This window comes from Buteo buteo, chromosome Z (assembly GCF_964188355.1).
Source record: "Buteo buteo chromosome Z, bButBut1.hap1.1, whole genome shotgun sequence".
NCBI classification, from domain to species: Eukaryota; Metazoa; Chordata; class Aves; order Accipitriformes; family Accipitridae; genus Buteo; species Buteo buteo.
The window spans coordinates 62263476-62286674 of record NC_134204.1 but is presented as its reverse complement, the minus strand read 5'-3'; the positions used below and the strand labels follow the sequence as shown (position 1 = coordinate 62286674).

At 34.6% G+C, this 23199-nt stretch overlaps 1 protein-coding gene across 3 annotated transcripts in view; it reads left to right on the top strand.

Annotated features, from left to right (window-relative positions):
* Window positions 1–23199, top strand: part of FBXL17 (F-box and leucine rich repeat protein 17) — a 290228-nt gene that overhangs the window by 181413 nt on the left and 85616 nt on the right. For all 3 annotated transcript variants that reach the window (XM_075020221.1, XM_075020222.1, XM_075020223.1), the window contains exon 7: window positions 5780–5856. In XM_075020221.1, coding sequence (XP_074876322.1) covers window positions 5780–5856 — 77 coding nt within the window. The remainder of the gene's footprint in view (window positions 1–5779; window positions 5857–23199) is intronic.

Genomic DNA, 23199 nt, shown 5'->3' with positions numbered 1-23199 from the left:
ATCAATAAAAGAGAATCCTGAACCAAGCATATGTATCCATCAGCATGTGAAGTTCCATCATTTATTGTTATGAGGTTTTATGATGATTTATAGATCTCTCAGTAGAATGTTAGTCCTTTCATATTTAGTCTTCAAATTATTCCTTCTGAGTGCAGAAGGCCTCAGATTACATTACCTACTTAAGATTCTGTATGTGCTGCTGTGGTAAGAGGTTTGGTTTTGTTATGGGAGATACTTGGTTATTATATTACATTATTGCCTTCCATAGGAATGTTTTAAGTCATCAAAACCAATGACTGTATCACTTTATACACAGCTGCTGTTTTCTTCCCAAATTTAACCTTTGAAACACTAATTTTTTAGGAGCTCCATGTATTTCTATGTGAAAGGTTTGTGGTTTTCCCTTGTATATTTTAGTCTTGTTCCTTCCAAGCTCTCTTTTGGTTCCCAGTAGTGGTCTTGGTTATGTTTTAAAGGATGGTCAGGTGTTCACTGCTTAGAGACAAATGTATGCCAGTCAAATGCAAAGAAGCCATGTAAACAGTCTGATGTTTATTTTGAATCTTACCAAAGCAGTGTGTTAATGTTTGGGGTTTTTTACACCTCCATAGTGAGTGAAACTCATTCCCTCAAATTGTGATCTCTTAACCAGTATATGGCAACTCCAATTAGCTTCAGTCAAGGCTAAAGAGCATCTCAGACTGTAACAAGGTCTCCCAGGACCACTTACACCACAAATACTGTAGTCATATTTTCTCATTAGTTCCTTTTGGTTGTCACAAATATGATTTTCTAATGTTTTTAGAATTAGACCAAAAACATAAAAGCTGTGTGTGTATATAGAAAAGATAATTATTTGCCATAACTCAAGGATCTTTTGTATCTTTTCTTACAGGTAGAAGCTTGCACAGTTTAATTCATTAACCTTAACCTTTCATTTAAGTCAAAGAATGTAGGGATCAGTTGGCTAAGGGAAGAAAATTACAGGGTTTTGAATGACTTATTTTCTAAGTTGTCATTTTTAAAAATTATTTTTAAGCTCTTACATTTTGCATTACATCATAGAAAGTCAGAAACCTTGACTTTGTGAATTTATTGCACAGCTTTATATGCAGGAGCCGTCAAGACGATGACCCTAAATTTGAAGTTATCAGTTGACATATCTATGTCTCAGTCGTGCTGTTTTGTTACTTTTGAAGAAGAAACTTGTTTGCAGAGAACCTTTATACCAGTAAATATTTGTACACTTAAGTAATTTTTCTGGTCGTGTATACAGACCAGGTGGGAAGAACAGTATATGCAAGTACATGTTAGCAGACAAATTTCCATTGTTCGGTAATCCAGAGTGAGAGCTTTTTCCTGATATTAATTGGAATTTTAGCAACGTTACAGTTATGTCCTTTTCTTCTTGAGATTTGTTTACCTTTCCAGGTAGGAAGACATTTTTAGAAATTATAACAGTAAGAGACAGTCTCAGGTTTGTTAATCTCTGAACATAATGAACTTTGGGATGTTGATGTGTTCAACATCACAGTGCTGAGTGAGCCCTAGTTGTCTTATAAATATCTGTGGTCTTATAACTGGTTTAACAGTAGGTAGGTATGTGTTTACTTATATTCTTGGTTTCTGATTGGCATGTTTATGTGAAATCAATTTCTGCTCTTTGCCTTATTCTTGCCCCTGATTGCACTGTAAATTTCATAGTGTGTGATAATAATTTCTTACTTTTAGAATCAGATGCCATAAAACTGAATTGCATATCAGTCTATCAGAGAACAGCATTCATAAAATATTGAGTAGATCTAGGGAAAGCTTGGCATAAGAATTTGTTAGATAATATTTTCAGGTTTAATGAATAAGCAGTTTCTTCCTAAAATAAGTATTTCATGTTCTCTGTTTTGATATTTTCATGTTTTACGTGATTCTAAATAATACTCATTTGCAAAGTAAGAAGTGAAGAGATTTTAGCTTTGGTCAGCTCTGATCCAGACTTGTATATTATCAAAGCTCTAATTGTAGTCTTATTTCTTTATTCCTTGGCTAGTGAACTCCTGTCTCATTTTTGGTAGTAAGTTACTTTGAATGTGAAAATTACTTTTCTTCTGGGAAGAATGTTTATATTTTGATATATTTGGAGGAAAAATATAAAAGAAATATCTGTGTCCCTGTAACTTTCACTACTTCATCTAGATATTGCATGTCTTTTTGTTATTAAAATTAGTAGGATAAGCTGATAGAAGTCCGTTCAGTAACCTTAGGTTAAGAGATTTAAAAAGATCTCTCTGCCTTGACACACAGCTGTCGTTACCATGTCCAAGAGTCATCATGTTAGCTCCCTGATAGATAGGGGTTAGTCCCCAAGTTTTGGGGGGGCTCAATTATCTGTTTTGCTCACTTTTGTCTTTTGCTACTGCTTTAAGTAATAACTTTGCTTCTCTTACTTACCAGTATTATACTGATGTGTTTAAGTTTAGGGTTTTTTATTGTCTAATTCAGCAACATTGTAAATATAAAGACGTCCAAAGATAAATATGGCAATAATCTTCTATAATTTTGATGGATTACTGCAACAGAATTAACATGACTTGATCCTTGCTTTCTAGAAAAGGTTAATTTAATTTTGTTCATTTAACCTTTTTCTTTGCTGTCATGCATAACAAAGATTAAAAGGTAAAAGTAATAAATACACAACTACTCTTATTTTTCCTTATGTTGTAAAAAAATCAGTTGTTACTAGCAATTATGTATTGTGTGACCCTCTACAGAGCAGAGGCTAATGAGGCCATATAAAATGTTTTTTCTGTCTCTACAAGTTGATTTACATGGTGATGATATATAGAAACGATAATAGAAATTAAACCTGAAATTAGATTGACTTATGCAGGTTATAGAAGGCAGACAAAAAATTAAATTCATTATTTCAGCTATATTTATATTTTTTCTTGTCCAAACTAGAGGTGTCATTACCTCATTCTTTTAGATGTTAAGTGACGTTAATATTTTAAAAAAAAAAAAAAACAACAAACAAACAAATGAAGCAGTAAAAGCTACATTTTTTGCCTTTTTCTTTTTAATGGAAATAGCAAAAAACTGTGAAGATTTTCTTTTCCCATTAAGAGAAAGTGAACAGTATTTCATTTAGAGTCCGAGATGTCACTAAGAACAGGATTGGAGTCACTCAAGCCACTTGAAAAAACTTTAACCCGTAAAGCTGGCGCTATCTGGAAGGATTAAAGGATGTAATTATAAAGGCCACACAGGCAAATACTTTTGTCTTTTGCTTCTGGAATCAAGTCACTGACTGCATCAAAAATTCCTTCTCAAACACTGTGTTTCTAGCATTCTTTGTTAAAACAAGCTTTTATATATATTTTTTTTTTTTTATATATATATATACACTGACACCCTTACTGGAGCGGGAGAGAATCTACAACTTCCTTTCTTCACAGCTGAACAGATTTTGTTTGGAGCCAGAGAATGGCCAACATCCTGAGTATACAAGGATTCTGAAGGATGCACATGCAGATATGTCTATGTGCAGATAATACAAAATTGACTCTGATTGAAAATTTGTGTAACTGAAGTTGTAGGGAAAATTAGGTAGTCTTTTATGTCATCTTGACTGTCTTGTGGTGGTATTGTTAGGCAGTGATTGTTATATTGTATTTTTTGATCAATTAATTGTCTCTCAGTAAAAATGATCAGAAATAATTTGAAAACTTGTGGAGTCATTAGATAAAATTTTCAAAATATTTTTTCTAGAGTCAGAATTTTTATCCAAGGCGAGAAGTGTTTCATGATCTCAGTACTGTGCTAAATGATATATGCAATAAGGATTAATAAAAGCTTCTTTTAGCTGTAATGTCCATTCACTTTTCAATTATGTCTTATTTGCTGAAATGTCTAATGAGCATACTGTCTAATAAAATACAGGATACTGATTTTCTATTTATGCATATTACCAGTAAAATAATTATTAGCAAGTATTTTTCTGGAATAAATAATAAAAAGTCTTTCTCATGGCCTAGTTGATCTTCATAAGCCAGTTAACAAAGATGAGTATCTTCTTCAAAATAATGTCTTACAGGAACAGAAGTAGTTTTTCACATACATAGAATGTGTTTAATGCTCTAAATCTTACCTGTTTTTTAGGAAAATAACCTAATGAAATTGTGTAATTCTGAGGTTAGTTTATATTAAAAAGCATAGTCCTGGTGTAACTTCTACAAGAAAACTAACTGTCATGCTTGCTAGTTTTTGTAGCAGAGAAGTTGCGAGTTTAAACAAGTATACAATCTGGAGGTTTACCCTGTTTTTCTTCCATGTCAGGGGTTACCAGGTTAAATATTTCTTTCCTTTCTTTGTGTATTCATAAAAGAACATAAGACAACCTTTCCCAATGGCAAGTATTGCAAAAATTTTCCAAAGATTTGGGTTTGACAGTTTTCAAGTGTTGCATATTTGTAATGGTGGTAAAAGAACTATGATTAAGGTACTCTGTCAGAGGCATGCTGTTTTATTAGTAGTAGTGAAATTTCATTCTAGATTTTAGAAGAGGGAAGCATAGATAAGGAAAATAGATATGAAAGGCTATCATTCAGTTACTGTGTTATTGTAAGCTATAAGAATTAGGTGGTTGCTTTTAAAATCTAAAATTGGCAGCATGAACAGGTAAATCAGATTGGGAGATAATCTATTGGTGGTGGTAAGTGGAGGAAAAAGGTCCCTGAGAATTTATGTGTATTTTCCAAAAGTTATGACAAACTCAGCAATACCTGTTTTTTTCAAAATTAGCAAGTAATTTAATTTTGTCTACTGTAGGACGGTTGATTTAAGAGGCAGAGTAGGTGATTGGGTAATTGGTCTGAAAATTAAAGAGGAATATATTGGATCAGAAGATATTCTTATGATTTATCCTATAAAATACACTTTAAAAAATTCTCTATGTAGAGAATAGCACAATAGTCATGGTAGCTAATCGAATGAACATTGGTGCATTTTACATCAGTGGGATTGAAAATGTATTTTATGAACTGTATTTTTGAGTGATACTGTAAACAATGCAGTTGTAAACATAACATTAATATAGACTTGGTCATAAGTATATAATAAACTCCTATTTTACAAGACAATGTTAGTTTTCATATTAATTTTCTTGTTTACAAGAAATCAAACAAGGAGATTAACAGAAAAAAACTGATGTGTTTCATTGCAAATTCATCATAGTTGTGACAAGGCAAACAAATGACCTGTCTTCTCATCTATACAAGCTTCTCTAACAATGTATTGGAACACCAATGGCATGTAGCATTTCATGACCTGATGAATGCTGACTCCTGCAATAATCACTGAATAAATACAAACATGAATTCAAAATTATGTTTTCTTATCTTTTCTCCTCATTACAGTGCATTTATAGTTCCTCCCTTGAAGAACTCTCAAAGCTTAAATCTTGCAATAGAAACTTTTCAAAATTACACAATAATAAAGAAATGGAAATTCACATTTGTATTATTTTCCAAAGGATTTGCCTTTATATATTTCAAGCAACGCACATAGTCAAAGACTTCTGGAAATATTCCTATAAAAGCAGTCAATGTAAAATAATATTTTTCTCTAATGTATACATGTAGCCGTATGCATTTTCAGTGAATTGTATGGAACAATTCACAAAAAGAAGAAATTAAGATACAGTACATTACACTTGTGGATTGTGCTCTTGCTATTTAAAAATGATCTATTGTCTTTTAACTGTGATTTTACTATATGTGTCTTCCAGATGTGTGGAAGTGATTGCCAAAGAAGGCCGGAACCTGAAAGAGCTATATTTAGTATCCTGTAAGATCACTGACTCTGGTATGTAGTATACCTATATCTTTGGTTTTGTGAAGATTGAGCTCTGCTAGCTTTGCACAGGGACTCTTATGAAAGTGTTGGAAATGTACAGATAAAATTTTTCAAAACCTTTATCCATAAAAATAGGAAATGTACAAAAAGTGTTTGACATGCTTAAAAACAGCTGGTTAGAAGTATGAAAGGCAGCTTGCATATGCCCTACAAAGTGTTCCTTATAGAATTGACAGTTACTGAGCAGGCTGGATAGAGTGCCCTTTGAATTGTCCTGGAGACCAGGAGACCATTTGGGAGAAAATCTAAAAATACACGTGCATTTCTAGGTGCTGTAATAGCATAACTAAGCAACTATGAGTGTGGATTAATTGTCTCTTGTAGACCATAAAATCTGAATGAACTTGATGATCCCTTAAAAATGCTGTTATGAGAAAATAGAGAGGAGCACCTTACAAATTAGGCCTTCTGTGTGATAGGCCACAGAGAGAGACAGAATTTGTATTTGGAATAGGAAGACTTCGTAGCACTTGAGTGTGTTTGCAGAGGCTGCTTTGTTTTATCTTGTTTTGTTTTTTTCAAATAAGATACATCAAATAAGACACTTACTTCTGCAATAAGGCCAAATTCTCAAATGTCTATCTCCCACTTACATGCCTAAATTTCAGTAGGATTTACAAACTGTATCTTTGAGATGTGTGTCTCAGGTTTTCTGATTATTTTGTTTCTCATTCACCTTTTTTTTTTTTATTTTAAATTTTTACTCCAGAGCTTTTATAAAGAATTATTATGTCAAAGTGATAAATTACCTTTCCAGTGGTCACAAACTCATTCTTTTGTTTTCCCCTTCAGATTTTGCACTTCACTGGGGTTTGCATGGGTGCATTCAAGGGTATGTTGGTCTGCAGAGTTCAGTTTGTCTCATGTCCACAGTATTTGCACGTGAGCTCACAATACAGCTGTAGCACCTGTGGGAGCTTTGGGGCATGGCAGAGGAGAGGGAGCATGGGCCTATACCACCGTTTTCTCTGGTCTGCAGTTGTTTGTACATCCATGTGCAGAACAGGTCTTGCCAAAGTTGAAAACAGATTTTCTTGGCTTGATACCTCTTGGCCATGAGTCTGTGAATTTGTGAAATGGGAACTGTCTGCTGGAAATTCAGGGAGGGGAATTATATGTAGAACACAAAGTGACTACTATAGGGTCAGAGGTGCAGGACCTCAGCTGGAAGTGAAACTGTCTGTTTGTGTGTTATAGATCTACTCGCTGTACTTTTGTCCCTTCTGACTTTGACAACCCACGTAGAAAGAATCATCATGGGAATAATGGAATCCACATCTTGAGGATCAGTGATTTCTTAAACTGATGTCACATTTCTTTGGCTTCAGTTATTGAGAGGAAAACATGATTTCTCAAAAAGTAGGGAAACAGACACTGACAAACTGAAGCAAAAAAACTGAGGATAAGGAAAGTCTTGATTATGAAAGAATGGAGAGAGAGGAAAGGAAGAATGCATGGCTAGATGAAAAGTGGGAAGTGTATTTCACAGAATGAATGAGTGGAGAATATATGTAGCATTTGGATTATTAGCTTGGCAACCGTAGTCATCCAACCTGAGCTTCTGTTGACTGCTGTGGACTAAGGCTTACATGTCACTAATGTGTTGGATTCTGCAGTCATTTAACATTATTGCAGTCAGTTACTGGTGTCCACTATAAGTGTACAGATTTCTTGCAGCTTGATGGAGTACAGATGCAAGATTTTAAAAGCTCTCTTTGAAACTGTTTAACAACAATTTTTGGTGCTACAGCAGTTAGCGGAGTTTTGACCTCTGGGCCAAGATCATAAGTACTTAGCAATTCAAGTGAAAAAAAAAAGTAATATTGCTAATTTCCAACAAAATTTGTAATAATTTGAGACATTAATTAAGCAAAAACAATAACAATTGCAGTAAATAAATAATTGCAGCAAAAAAACGTTGTTATTATTGCCTTGCAATTAATGCTATAGGTGTGTATGTGTGAGGTAATCTCAGGTACTCTAGCAAAGACTGTGAAGTGTGTACTTCGTCATTTTTCATTTCATTCTTTTGTTTTCCCATTTCTACAGTAAGACAGTATGCAAAACTACCAGACAGACATGCTTATATGCAATTAGTATTTTTAAAAATACTAAAATACTAAGTTTTATTTTGAAGCTTAAAAGATTAATTAAAAACCCCTACACCCTGATAATGTAGCCATAGGCAGCATTACTTTCCCTGACATTTTACTGCCCAGAAAAATGTTTTGTTCTATTATACAGAAAGACAGAAGAGGGTTCAAAAAGGAATTGATGTATGTGTACATACTAAGAGTTGTTAACTTGTGAGAAAGAGTATATTGCTCTATTTCATGCTACATTACAAAATGGTTAATTCTGTATTTTTTTGTATAAAAAAGTATATTTTGCTTAATTCTGAAGATTTATAGAATATTTATGTTTCTCTAGCATAATTTTCTAAAAATCCATTTTTAATTAATGATGTTTGTTACAGTGTAACATACTAGGATCCTGAAAGTGAGTTTAAAAGTTCCTTTACGTCCAGCACATTGTAAAATGCTAAATAATCACTAGAATTTACCTAGATGGACAGGAGGAGCTGAGTTAGTATAATCTTTGAGATAAACACCTGTTTGCCCAAGAACACAGAGTGAAGTTAAAGCTGACATTACTTCCTCATATCATGTTGCCCTTTTATTAAACAGTCATGATTTAAGCATGGATTATCAGTGTTATCTTCAAATTTCTTGCCTTTTGTTGATTTGTGTCACAACCTTAACTTTACTTAAACGTAGAGGGGTTTGTATTTTAGCTTTTACTAAAAACTGTTAAGAAAGCTAGGCTTTCTCAGCTATGGGAAGACTTGTGTGTCAAATGAATTAGGTTGATGTGAAAATGTATAGCGGTGAGCTAGGGCAGCAAGCACCCACAGAATTGTGTAACTGTCTTTTCAATTTTATGCTCTAGTTCTGGGTTTTATTGATATCCTTAGTGCTGGGTATTTGTTTTAAGTAAATCATTACTTACAAAGTTTGTAATGGTAGAAAGTGCTATGCACTCTGAAACACAAAAGTGAGATTTTCTGTTCAAAGATTAAAAGATTTGATGAAACTAGCCTGTGAAACAGGACTAGGTGTTTTAAGGGTCTGATCTTGCAGTAATGTTAAGTGTAAAATTACTAAGAATTACTTAAGAACTGCATTCTTACCAGTAGTGAAAAATAAAAGTCTCTAATGCTTTACTTCCACTTTAGAAAAGTAGTCAGACCAGTGGGTTTTGTCTGTATGTGCAGAAAGTCATTTCAAGGCAAGCTTTAAATTGTAGGCTTCCACTAAGACAAAAAAAGAAAAACAAAACAAAACCCCTCAAACAAACAGAACACAACCACCCCCCCAAAAAAAACCCAAAACCCAAAAACAGCTTTTGAAAAAAGTTTGGAAGGAAGTGTTCAAAATCAGCACTTTATACAGCTACACTGTGAGAAGTTACTTAAGAAATTTCTGAATAACCAAAGTACCCAAACTGTCATTAATAGGAGTGCGGTTAGCACAGTTTGAGGAATATGTTTATCTCGTAACAATTCCTGTCAGGTAACCTGCAGAATATAACAGTTGTCTCGATAGTTGTCTTGTAGAATTTCCATTACCTAGTAGTTCTGGATTTTGCCTAACGTAAAAAGTCTCCATTTCTAGCTGTAAAGTAACTGCACAAAGCTTTTCAGATTAAATGCTTCCCACAAGGACCTGAGATGAACTGTGGTATTTTGCTGATACCTTTAAGATTTTGTACATATTGAAAAAGAGCTCTAGATATGTAGCTTTTTTGTTTTCTAAAAGCGTGAGTGTTCCTTTTTCATATTGCCTCTTTTCATCATTTACTGATATATTTAGTGTCTCTGAGGACACATGATTTTTTTTTAAAACGTTTTTCTTCTATGAGGATGTTTGCTGAAGCAAAAAACGAGTTACAGCAAACTATAATTGAATTACATAGTTTTTATTCTAAAATGTTATAGATGGGGCATAGCTGTTACAAGTAGATGTCTGGAGGATAAGATAGTGTTTATACTGAGTCAAGTCCAACCATCACAAGACAAAACATAACTGTAAGCAGCATTTTTTTCTTCAAAACTGGATAATGGATTCTTTTCTCAGAAGTGAGATACATCTAACAATGTTAAAATAGTTTTCCAAGATGCTGTTAAATTCTATTGTCTTAATATTTAGGGTACATATGCTTTCTATTTTAAAATAGAGTATTTTAATTATCAGAGGATCAGGTCTTCTTACTGAATAATACAGATAAATCCTATGAGAGCCACTTGAGTTTCCTCTCCAGTATTCAGCATTTGTCATGTAAATCATAAAGAATAAGCATACTGTGGGTATTTCCTCACAAAAGAAGGTTTTGTTTGTGCTTCACACTTGGATTAGCAAATTTCTCTAATGCTTGATCTCACTAAAACTATTTCTTTCCTAACTTTAGCCTTGTAAAATCTATTTTTAAATCATGTCTTTTGTACAGTATTACTCAGAAGGGAAATATATCTTTTGTAGGATAAATGCAGCACTTATGGATAGACAGAATGAAACAGGTAGTAAATACATTTTTGAGTTAAAAAGATTTCATCCTCACACATTACCGGCTTACAATCTCTTACTTAATTTATATCACTTAAATAAATACAGCTTTCATTTTCTCTTTCAAAATTATTTTGAATTGCTGCTATATTGATTTCCAAGTTTCACTTCTTCTCAGAATCAATATTTCTCCTATTACGTTTTCCTATCCTGTGCGTATTTCTCTTTCATACTTTTTTAATGACCAAGTGCATGCAAACAGTAATCACACTGAGAACTATGTTTATGGTTGTAGATAAGTGTACGGGTAATCTTTCTAGGACCAGGACCTCTGTTATCTTCTTTAGTGGTTATGTATGTTACCTATATATGTAAGTTTGTGTGTGTATAAAATGGTAGTATTATATTATCTAATTCATTTATATATTTATTGCTATATACATATGAGAGAAAAAGTATATGTATTGCTTTCTTATAAACTTATCTTTTCTTCGTTTCCACAAAAGCATTTTCTCTCTACTTCCTGCTCTGTTACTTAAGTATTCAGAAACCTGTACTCACTGAAGTAAATCAGCAGGATTGTTGATGTTTGCTGCCAAATTTTGAAGTTCTTTGCTTGGTTTTAAGGTTCCTTTTCTGTGGATAGGCTGCAACTTTAACTCTAGCAGACAGTAAGAATTGTTTATTAAAGAATAAGTAGGTGATAAGCAATCTGTACCCTGTTGTATACACTAATGATACTTAACTTCCTTTGACAAAATCTCTAGCAGCTAGTAAAGAGTTTTTGTTTGCTTTTATATTTTATATATTTTATATATTTATATATTTTATATATTTATATATGTTCATTCTTTCAGAATTCTGAAACAAATATTACAATAGAAACTCTGGTAATTATAAGCATCAGTGAAAGCTTACTCTAGCAATAGAGATGAGTTAGAGTTTTATGTAGTTTAACAAAGCAGCAATACACAGTATAACTTATTAACCCTTCCTCCATTTAAATGGCATTACTGTTTATGTTGGAGTGTGTGGAGTGAAGATTTGGGTCTTTTCATGTATTTCAGAACATCTGTACATTTCCTTCTAGCCAGGAGAAAAAAATACAGAGTATACAGCTTTTATAAGGATGTTTTTCAACTTGTTTGTTCTAATTTTTTATATTCCTTTTGTATTGTTTTAATTTGGAGTAGTTGTTCATATACAGCCTTGCATATATTGGTACCTGTTTTATTTTCATAAGGGATCCTGTTGGCATTGAAACCAGTAGGATTGTTAATGTGAGGAAAGATAGCTGTATAATCATGTATTTTGGGATTGGAACCCTATCAGAGGACATCTTCTTTAGTCCTGTTAAGAGTGTTCAAGAAGTGAATAGATAACTTTAGTCACCTGTCTGGAGTTTTCAGTAGAAATTGTTAATAAGTCAAATTAAAACTTTATCAAAAGTAATCCCTGAAGCAGAAAAGAGCCCTTGAACAATCTGTCAGCACCATATATAATTTGTAACTATGAAAAAACAAATTTTATTTGTATAAGTTTTATCAGTATTCCCAATGTCACAAAAATTCCATGCAGTTTTCTTTAAAAGTTGATTTGAGATACCACCATGCATCTTCAAGACCCATACAGTGAGATAAATTACTGCAATAGCATATTTCTCAAATAACAATTCCTTTGTCCTACAGTACATAATAAAGGATTTTTCTCTGAACAATGAGATGAGACAAACTTCCAAACTATTTTTGTCATACTAGAAGGTGGGTTGTCCCCCTTAACCTGTACCCTTAAAAATAATGCAGTATAATAGCCAGTTGGAGGGAGCTGGATGTAGATGCACTTTTGAATCATCAAGATGAACACAGCAGAAGCCTATGATTTGTACACAGTTTGTTCCCAGTTGGTTGTTCTAAATGTAGAAAACAGAGATGTTTTCTACTTCAGGTTTGGTTTGTCTTGTAGAGAGATCCACAGGTACTGTTGTTTTAATTTAATTTCTTCTGTGGGAAACTTAGTGGTTTGGGTTGTTATTTCAATTGTTTGGTGACAAACTTGGCAGTAGTTTATCAATCATAATAGAAAGTTTAATTTTGTGCTTTTTTATCATGAGAGGTGTTTCAGTTAATTTTTGGAAACAATGCACCTCATTCTGAGTACCAAAAGACAAAAGGTATTTCTGATATAACAAAAATTGAAATGGCCACAGCCTCTGCCAATGTTGCCAGAAATACAGTTTAAAGTTCTTGTTTATTCATTTGCTGTATTTACTGTCTTAGGAAACTATATTATAATACTGAACTTTATCTGACCCAAGACCCAGCTTCTATTCTCTTGTGATATTTGTATTTCCTGTTTTATATGACCTTTAAAAAATAACATAAAGCTTTATTCCTTCAGTGCACATGTTAACCCCTGTATCAAAAACAGTGTGCTAGGTGCTTCTTCAATGAGCTACCACACAGCAAAAATATTTTTGTAATTATTATATCTAAAACCTTGTTGTTTGCAGCTTAAGACTGATTTAAAGTGCAAATAAATTATTACATGTAAGCTATGTAATTATTATCATATTAGGGTCATTGCAGTTTGGTTTTGTATTTTGATAAACTCCCCCAAACTACCAAAGAAATGTATTGTCATTTTACATTTTTGTCTTATCTTTCATTTCAAACAATATCTGTTAATTTCACACTGTAACAGAGAATACCATTCCTAATAGAATATTTGATTTGCAGTCAAAGGTAGATTACTTGATAAAAACAGGTGTGGAACTTGTATTTAACATGTATCTATTTCTGGCTTGGTTAGAATATAGTTTAATGTAAACATTTAAAACATTTAATATTTTCTGACAAACACCAATAACGACTCATATTAACACACTGCTGCTATAGTCCAGTTTTATATTTAATTCATTAAACTTTTGAATTCATTTAAATTTTGCCCCTAAACCACTTTATTTGTTGAGTAGCAGTTACCAGTATACTTCAAAAAAAATCCATACATTAGCTATATTTGAAATTATTCTTATAAAACCTAGTATTAGTATCAGTGGGGATTATTTAAGGGTCCCTCTCATAATTCTAAATTTAAAAGCAACATTTGTATTTTTCATGAGAGAAAACAGACCTCAAAAAGGAAAAAAAGGCATTTACCAAGTATTTTTCCATTTAATCAGTTACGATACAAAACTCTGGTTGATATATGTAATCATAGAAGTAAAGAGTTGCACCGTATTTTAAAGTGGCAGTGCTAGTTTGCAGCTGCAATTTATTTCTTCTAAATTCTAGGAGCCAGTGTTATGATCCCCTTTTTTCATGCACTATAAAATATATTTTTAACAAATTAAATTTTAAAATGAGTATGTTCCTTTAGTGTTGCCTAAATAAAAGTGATTCTTCAGGCAGCATCTGTAAGGGAGATTTCCATTCAGAGTGCTTAAATATGATAACTGTTGTTTAAACTTCTTAGCAAGTAATATAGTTGTTTCAACATGATTACTAAAACTGAGTTAAGTCTTTAAAAATACCGGGTTTGGATGGTAGGATTGCCTTTCTATATTCTATTTTGTAACTTCTCTTGGCTAGTTGTTGAATTCCAGTAATACTCAGATTACTGAAGGGAGGGTTAATTTTGACCGTAATCTGTCTGCCTGCCTTAAAAAATAGATGAAGTACTTCATGTAGGTACTAATAATGCAGTTATTTTGAATGCCTAAATTAAAAAAAAATAATCTATTCTTTTAGTCATTTCTGTAGTCTCAAGGATTGCACTAAGATTGAATACCGAGAAACGATTTTTTTTTGTTTAAATGCCTGAAAAAAATACTGATTAAGATATTGATGTAGTCCAATAGAATAGAAGTAAAACCAAATGGCTAATGTCACAGCAATATGATAAATACTGTTTTAGAGCCTTAGTTTTTTAATAAAAAAATGAAAATGCTTAACAATAACAGTTCAATGGTTAAATGTTTTTAAGAATGGAAAGGAGAATATGAAAACAAATTCTAAATCTATTGCATCTCTGCCTTGTGGCATATTACCAAGGCCTCATTATGTATATATGTGAATAGATCATTATGTTGAAGTATGACATCTGTGGCCCAATATTTAAATATCAAGAAGTATGGACTGTATCATTTTTTTATTCATATTACTTTGGCACATGAATTATGAGTCAACAGCAAAACCAGTAATAAAACCTCTAATAACATGGGGTTTTATGAACTTGTCTAAGAAAAGAGAATGCATCCAAAATATATTTTATGTTAGTTAATGAAGTGGAATAAGTTGTTCTTCTGCTCTGCGTTCCTTTTAATTGTGGTAATTCTGGTTTAGCTTTGCTGTGACAAAAGCATTTGATTTTTATCTCTGTAATGAAGTATACAAAGAATTTCATCCTGTCTTTGTAAACTGTAAACTCTTTCCACACCACAGTACAACAGACTGTAGAAACTGTTCTATTTCTGATATAGGGGACATGATTCACTTCATAAATAATCTGAAAAGCAAGTAATCATTGTGCTTTCAAAAATTAATAAATTGACATCAAAATTTTAGTTTGGTCAACTTCAAGGATTTGAAGAGTTTTCTATGAAAAATCAGTCTCAAAGTAGCTTTCAAGTTATGTATTTTTGTTCCTCATAAGTCAAGTGGGATCATTTTAGCTATTGAAATGTCAATATCTTTCCAAAACTCTCAGACAACAAGATTGCTTTATTTGCAGTTCTATTTGGCTTGGTGCCATTGCCCCTAATTTTTAGCTATACATACTGAACCATGTTACTTCTAATTACAAGATGCCTAATACAGAAGAGTAGTAAAATATGTCCAAAAATATATAGGTACAAGGTTGATAGTACAAAGAGAAAGGAATAAAAGTGGATAAAGGGAATTCTTGAGTAAGGTAAGAAAACAAATTTAATATACATGAATTTTTCAAAAATACATATTTTGGATTCTTCTGTTTATTTTTATACACATTTGGTAACTGATAAATGAAATAACTTCCGTGATGTCAACCTGTTTAGATACTTTAAAAAAGAATACAAATATTGGGAATGTTTGAATGCTATTAGCTAGATATAATGATCCAGTTTTACACACTTCTAAAACTTTTCAGTAATCTGAAGATACTAAAACTTTTAATTTTTTTTCCAGGTCAATGTTTTGTTGGGGTTTTTAGACTTTCAAAATAGAATTTATGTTGTACATGATGCAACTAAATTATCTTTTAGGAACTCAGGAACTTTAGGAACTTGGTTTTTCTGCCATGTGTGGATATTAGAATAAAGATGAAATGCAAAAGAAATTTTCCATACTACCAAAATTTGAAAGCACTGAAATTGTACCTTACGTTTTGCATAAATCATTTTAATTTGAAGATGTAGTAGAAACATTTCTCTTTGCTTCAAGTGTGGAAGCAAATACGTTCCTCGATTAAACCTGTAGGCCTACATCAGTAATAATAGTCTAGTGTCAAATTTATGTTTCAAAACATTGTAGTTCATTTTTATTTGTACCAAATTAAATGGTAATGAATACCAACTTGTCAGCAGTGTTAGCAGTTCACAGTCCCTTACCTGTGTTTTCTTAAATAACTCATTAGTTTGTGCATCTTGCTTTTTGAGTTAATGCAACTTAAACAAAAGGATTTTCTCAGTTTAAGCATCTGTCAGGTATCTTAAGTTGGCTACTCACTCACATACAAAGAAAGCATCCTAGAATAACTACTTTTTACTACTAGGAAACAAACTACTTTTACAACCAGGAAACAAAAATACCAAGGAGGAAATGAGAGGTGTTCATCAGCTTTCTTATGGTCTGTAAGAATTTCTCAAAGATCTAGATCTTGCTGCATTGGAGGTTGAACATGAACATTAGCCAAACTATTGTGTGGTATGATCAAAAAATCATAGAAGTCTTGCATGAAACAGACCTCTGTGAGTCATCCAGTCCAGCCTTGCACTCAGTGTGGGGCTGTCACCAGCTGTCGATCGGGTCCACTGTGGCTCAGCCTGGCTATTTCTTGGAAGATCTCCAGGGAGAGATTCCACTGCATCTCTGGACAATGTTTCAGTGCTGCACTTACGCTTCTAAAGATTATTTTTTTTCCTAATGCCCAACCTGAACCTCACAAGCCATGCTGTGTGGTCATTGACCTTGTAACATCTTTTGGTGAGCTTGTGAGTCAACTTTAAGTCTATTGTTTTCATAACCATCAATACAACTCAGATCTTACCACAGTAGTGTATTTGTGGGAAGAAGAAATGTGTGTTATTTTTGCGTTTGAAATTAACCTGGAACTTAATAAATTTGGAAATGAGCAAATGTTAACAAATACTCATAAAAAGAACTTTCTATTTCTTGGTTAGCCAACCAATGACTTCTCCTATCAGAGGCTTTTTATGCTGCATATTTATCACATTGAATTCTTCCCTAGGCCACAAGCAGTTTTTTCACTATTTCCTTTTAACTTATTAACTCATTATTTAGGAGAAAACCTAATGCCTTGTGAGTTAGTTATATTTGCTTTCTTTTTGCAGTTACATTGAAATATCATTAAAAGTCAGTGTCAGTGTTGCCTATAGCTTTGTTTTAAACCAGTGGGGATATTGGAAAAAAAAATAAAAGCTTCTTTTGGCTGCTTGGATATTGCTATATTTTCATGTTGGTAAACCACAAATTGTTTAAGTTTCATTTTGTTTTGAAAGCAGACGCAATGAGGCAAACTCCTTATATTTGAGCAGCAATACAGGTTAAGGTTCTCTAATGTCCTAATCTGCTAGCTCTGCTGGTAGCATCTCCGTAATGAAAAGTGAAAGAGAGGGGATCATAGTACTTAATGGGTGCTGCCTAGTAAAAGGATGCATAGCGTAATTAACTTAAACCAATTACTGGTCTGGTGCAACAAATCCCAGGTTATGTGTATTGTACCTCTCCTATACTCCTCTCACTTTTCATCTGAATCCCTGCAGAAGTGGAAAACAGCAGTGGAATGTAACCTTTACTGTTAGTCTACAGTTGGCTCTTTCTTTTCTTCTACCAACATAAAACATTGTTGCCTGATTAGTAGATCAGGTTTTCTTGATGAATGTTAAGGAGGAATGAAACCAGTGTAACAGAGTTTGGAAGCTGTTTCCAGACGCAAACTTGGGTGGTCAGGGTCATAACTAATGAAGTACCAAAGTTTTAGGATCTTGGTCACATAGAGGAAGCCAGAACAGCTGACTGGGAGCATGGTATCTTTCAGGTCTTGGGGTATGTCAGGTGGCCAGGCAGAAAGATGACACTAAATGGAAAGTTATTGGAGCTATGTTTTTAAGGAAAAATGAACACAGTAACATATTTAAAATTTCACTCCCTTTTCTTTGACCTGTGCATTTTAGTTACATCACATTCATCAATCAGAGTGACAGTGGCAGGTGTGTTTTGTGTTGAATTTGGTGGCACTGGCACATGTGAGTTCTTGGAGCCCATGTACTGGAATTACTCTATGGAGGACTTTGTTCTTTCTTTCTGGGTCCACACGGGACTGTTTAGATCAGGGCAGTTCTTGTATATGCTGAGGAAGTGCAAAGACATGTTGATAGGGAATTTTCAGTGAAAAACCCTTTATTTAGGGTGATAATTGCGACAGCTACTAATCAGTATACTTAATCTAAATCTTGGATTGAAGTATCCATTTTTTGCCTGTAAATCCTTGAAGTGATGCTCGTGTCTTTCCCTGAAAGAAATTATAATACCCACAGATTTCACTTCAGCTACTTTAATGATGTCTTTTCTTTCTCTTTGGTAGTCTAAGAACAAATAATTTCTTTAATTTTCCTAGATTTAGTTCAACAATTTTATGTAAACAGAACTTGCTTTGTCTACCATGTGTTCTTGTCAGATAATTAAATGAGGAGGATTAAGAAACCATTCTGATCAAATGTTATTACTAAGAAAAAAGAAATCTATTTTGTCCTTTAATCAATAAATATACAAGTACACCTTGAAACTAATAGAGACGGCAAACTGAAAGAAACCTAATTCATTGAGATCTCTATTCCCCCTGCAGTCCATATTGTCTTATGAGCTATGATTTATGACCAGTAAGGTTTTGTACAGGTTTTCTAAATGAGGGTATATGATACACTGGCTGTATATCTGCACAAAATCTTTTTGTGATCTTATGTAGAGGGATTTGCCAACAGCTGTGTGTTTGCACTGCTGTGTGTTTGCACGTCTATGTGTTTAGCCGTAACTGCACATGCATATACAAACATGCAAACAGAAAAATACCGTGGATGAATGTTCTTTCTTTGTTTGTTTCTTATATAATCATAATTGAAAAATTGCCTTTAGAGTACAGAAATAGCACATGTTTTCCAAGGATGTCTTTAAGGGTAAAGAAAAAAGATTAAATAGCAGTTGTTTTGGGTTTTTTTACATATTTGACTTATTTATAATGCAGTTGAACATTTTGGAAGTCAAGTACATTACTGGTGAATTTCTTCATATGCATTCCTGTTATTTTTTTAATCAAAATAAAAAGGTCAACAATGTAGTCTTTCTGGTAAAATAAAGTACAATTTGATGACTTTCTGCTAATGCATAATACCATTTAATTTGATTTTAGGAAGAGGAAGGTCTCTAATGGAAGGGAAATGGACTATATAAACTAGGTGCACCCTCGTATATTTACCTCTTGTCGTGGTTTAACCCCAGCCAGCAACTAAGCACCATGCAGCCGCTCACTCACTCCCCCCCCGACCCAGTGGGATGGGGGAGAAAATCAGGAAAAGAAGTAAAACTCCTGGGTTGAGATAAGAACGGTTTAATAGAACAGAAAAGAAGAAACTAATAATGATAATGATAACACTAATAAAATGACAGCAGTAGTAATAAAAGGATTGAAATGTACAAATGATGCGCAGTGCAATTGCTCACCACCCGCCGACCGACACCCAGCCAGTCCCCGAGCGGCGAATCCCTGCCCCCCCCTTCCCAGTTCCTAAAACTAGATGGGACGTCACATGGTATGGAATACTCCGTTGGCCAGTTTGGGTCATGTGCCCTGGCTGGGCATGAGAAGCTGAAAAATCCTTGACTATAGTCTAAACACTAATGAGCAACAACTGAAAACATCAGTGTTATCAGCATTCTTCACATACTGAACTCAAAACATAGCACTGTACCAGCTACTAGGAAGACAGTTAATTCTATCCCAGCTGAAACCAGGACACCTCTGTTCATGCAATTGAAAATATTGCTGCGATTGCCAAACAAACAAATAACAATACTTGAATTGTAAACAGTTTGAGAAATATATATGAAATGTGCGTGCACAAAACTTGTTTCAAATTTACAAAGTTCCTGCATGTCACTGAGGTATGTAGCTGCGCTGTGGTATTTAAAAAAATGAAAAGAGAAGAAAAAAAAGGTGATTCTGAAAGCTGTGGGGACTAATGATCCAACCCATCACATAACAACCAAGTTCCCCAGTTCATGGAGATTTAATTAATTGCATGGGTCATGTGGAAAGATTGATTGTTTCATCTAACATACAGCAACACTGTAATACTTTCTTAGTATAGGTACACATAGCTCTTTCTTTAGATGGGTGAAATTACCCATCCACACATCTATACTCTGTTCCTTACGTAAGATGCTCATGATTCTCTAATCATCATAGTTGCAACCGTGTGTATTGTCACTCAACGCATTACTAAAGATTCCAGTACTAGAGATTTTGAAGCACCTCACAGTTTGCAGATAAAAAGTCAATAATCTTGAATCAAGATTTAACAAAGAAGCATTTGTATAGTTCCTATGGGAAGTGGCTTAGAACTGCACACAGAAAGTTAAGCTTATTACTGTATTTGATAATGGAGCTACTGACAGGTCTTTTGTTGAATGAGAGTTGGTATACATCAGATTGTGAAAGATGGAAAGCCTTGTTGGGTTTTTTGCTGACATAGATGTTAAATCTCGAACATCTGATGGTATCACATAGGGAATAAAAGCAGCTTTAGATGTATGGGAATAAAAGTAAAAGAATTCAAAATAAAACCAATCAGTCACAGCAATAACATGTGCAGCCACAGATTAGGGAAAAAATCCTTGGATTTTTTTGCCGTCAGCTGGAACCTTGATCTGTTTTGGAACTCAAAAGATTCTCTTTGCTTTTCAAAGTTTTAATTGATTATGTAAAATATTTTCAAATTCTGCTACACTGAATACAGAGTTTATGGTAACCTTGATGGTCTCGAGGCAGCCTGGATCTGTTTTGGAGACATCGTCCTTCACTCTTATGTTCCAGAATGTTGGTGGGGGGGGGAAAAAATCAAGTGTTAACTTTGGCTATAGCAAATTTTGGATATGTATTGCTGAATTTCAGTCACTTTGTATGAGGAATGCTACTGTAGGTGCCCTCTGACCTAGACCTGGCCTCTTTTCACTTTCCTAATGTTTTCATAAGTGCAGCATAGGTATTTTCAATGTCTTCCAAGGTTAAGAGCCAAAGCACCTTTTCTCTGAAGGGCCAAGCAACATAGCAGGCTCACCTAGAAGCCACTAATAGGTGCTGGTGGCCCTTGGGAATAACAGAGAAGAGGGGTCCAGGGATTTGATCACTCCAGAAGTTTGACTGGCCCACGCAGAGTTCGGACATAGTTTCAGGCAGCGGAATGTGGGCTGTGACATGGGGACCTCTGAGGCGAGACCCTCAAGAAAATTGGGGCATAGGGAATTCCTGGGCTGGAAAGTACTCATGTATTAAAGCATAGATAATTTTCTCTCAGGAATAGGAGGAATAACAGGTGTGGATGTTAGAGTGGAAGGGGTAGGGAGGAGGTCTTCAGCAAGGGTTAGGGGATGCCCAACCCACCTGTTTGCTTGAGGAAAAGAATACACACATAGGCACATGCCCTTATCCTTCTTGTTCCCTGTACAGGAATCAATTTGCAACAGTGACACATATGCATCATATATTCAAAAGCTTTCGTTAGAATCAGATGCTTTTTATGATAGGTCTTTCTAGAGGTTTAGAAGAAAAGTTGCAGAGAGTCAGATCTGAAGCTATGGAACCTCCTGCTGTCTGATGCTTTGTAGAGCCAGTATTCATTTGGTTTTAAAGCTCTGTGTAATAGCAAAGTTGGGGTTTTTTTCTTAAGAAAAAGGGGGGGTGGTATTTTTGAAAAAACAGAATATTCTAGACCATCTGGTACAAATACTGACAGGAAGAAAATTGTCATGCAGTGGTAGGATATTGGAGTCAGAAATTTACAGAGAGTCAGACACTTGTCTTAGTATTTTTTCATTCTTCATGACTTCTGAATTCAGCCATTTACATTTATAAAGTCTTAGCTACTTTTCCACTTCAGGCCTGCTCAATATGGGGGCCAGTTTTGTTTAATATCTTTATCAATGACCTGGATGAGAGGATTGAGTGCACCCTGAGCAAGTTTGCAGATGACACCAAGTTGGGTGGGAGAGTTGATCTGCTTGAGGGTAGGAAGGCTCTACAGAGGGATCTGGACAGGCTGGATCGATGGGCCGAGCCCAGTTGTATGAAGTTCAACAAGGCCAAGTGCCGGGTCCTGCACTCGGGTCACAACCACCCCATGCAGTGCTACAGGCTTGGGGAAGGGTGGCTGGAAAGCTGCCTGGCGGAAAAAGACCTGGGGGTGCTGGTTGACAGCCAGCTAAATATGAACCAGCAGTGTGCCTGGGTGACTGAGAAGGCCAGTGGCATCCTGGCCTGTATCAGAAATAGTGTGGCCAGCAGGAACAGGGAGGTGATTGTTCCCCTGTACTCGGCACTGGTGAGACCACACCTTGAGTGCTGTGTTCAGTTTTGGACCCCTCACTACAAGGAAGGCACTGACGTGCTGGGGCATGTTCAAAGAAGAGCAACAAAGCTGGTGAAGGGTCTAGAGAACAAGTCTTATGGGGAGTGGCTGAGGGAACTGGGGTTGTTTAACCTGGAGAAAAGGAGGCTGAGGGGAGACCTTGTCACTCTCTACAGCTACCTGAGAGGAGCTTGTAGTGAGGTGGGTGTCAGTCTCTTTTGCCAGGTAACAAGCAAAAGGACAAGAGGAAACTGCCTCAGGTTGTGCCAAGGGAGGGTTGTCAAGCATTGGAACAGGCTGCCCAGGCAAGTGGTTGAGTCACCATCCATGGAGTTATTTAAAAGACCTGTAGATATGGCACTTAAGGACGTTGTTTAGTGGTGGACTTGGCAGTGTTATGTTTACCATTGGACTTGATGACCCTAAAGGTCTTTTCCAACCTAAATGATTCTATGATTTTCATAAGTAATTTTGTGTGGCTTGATATGATGAATCTCTACTGTCTTTACATTCTTAGACTGGAAGTTAGAATAGGTGTCCATCTCTATTTTCAGTTTACAGTGGCATTACAAACACTAGCTTTACCACACTTTAGCAAGTATGTGGTTTGTAGAGTAAGCATTTCTGCTGCCTCTCTTTTAGTTTTATTGTTGTTGTTGTTCTCAAATTACAGTGTTTCTAATTTGCCATTGTTACTTGCATATTTGCAGGAAATCATCTTAGCTTTTGTAGATATGAACCACTTGTTCTTCAGATATGCCCTGTGCCCTCAGTTTTAATTTGTTCTTAAAGCAGAAGAATCCCCTGTTCAAAAATGGCTTCACTGTAATGAGAAACTTAGTTTTTTAAGTTGGTCTTTCCAGCTCCATGCTCATGTCTAATTTCAGCTTGCAT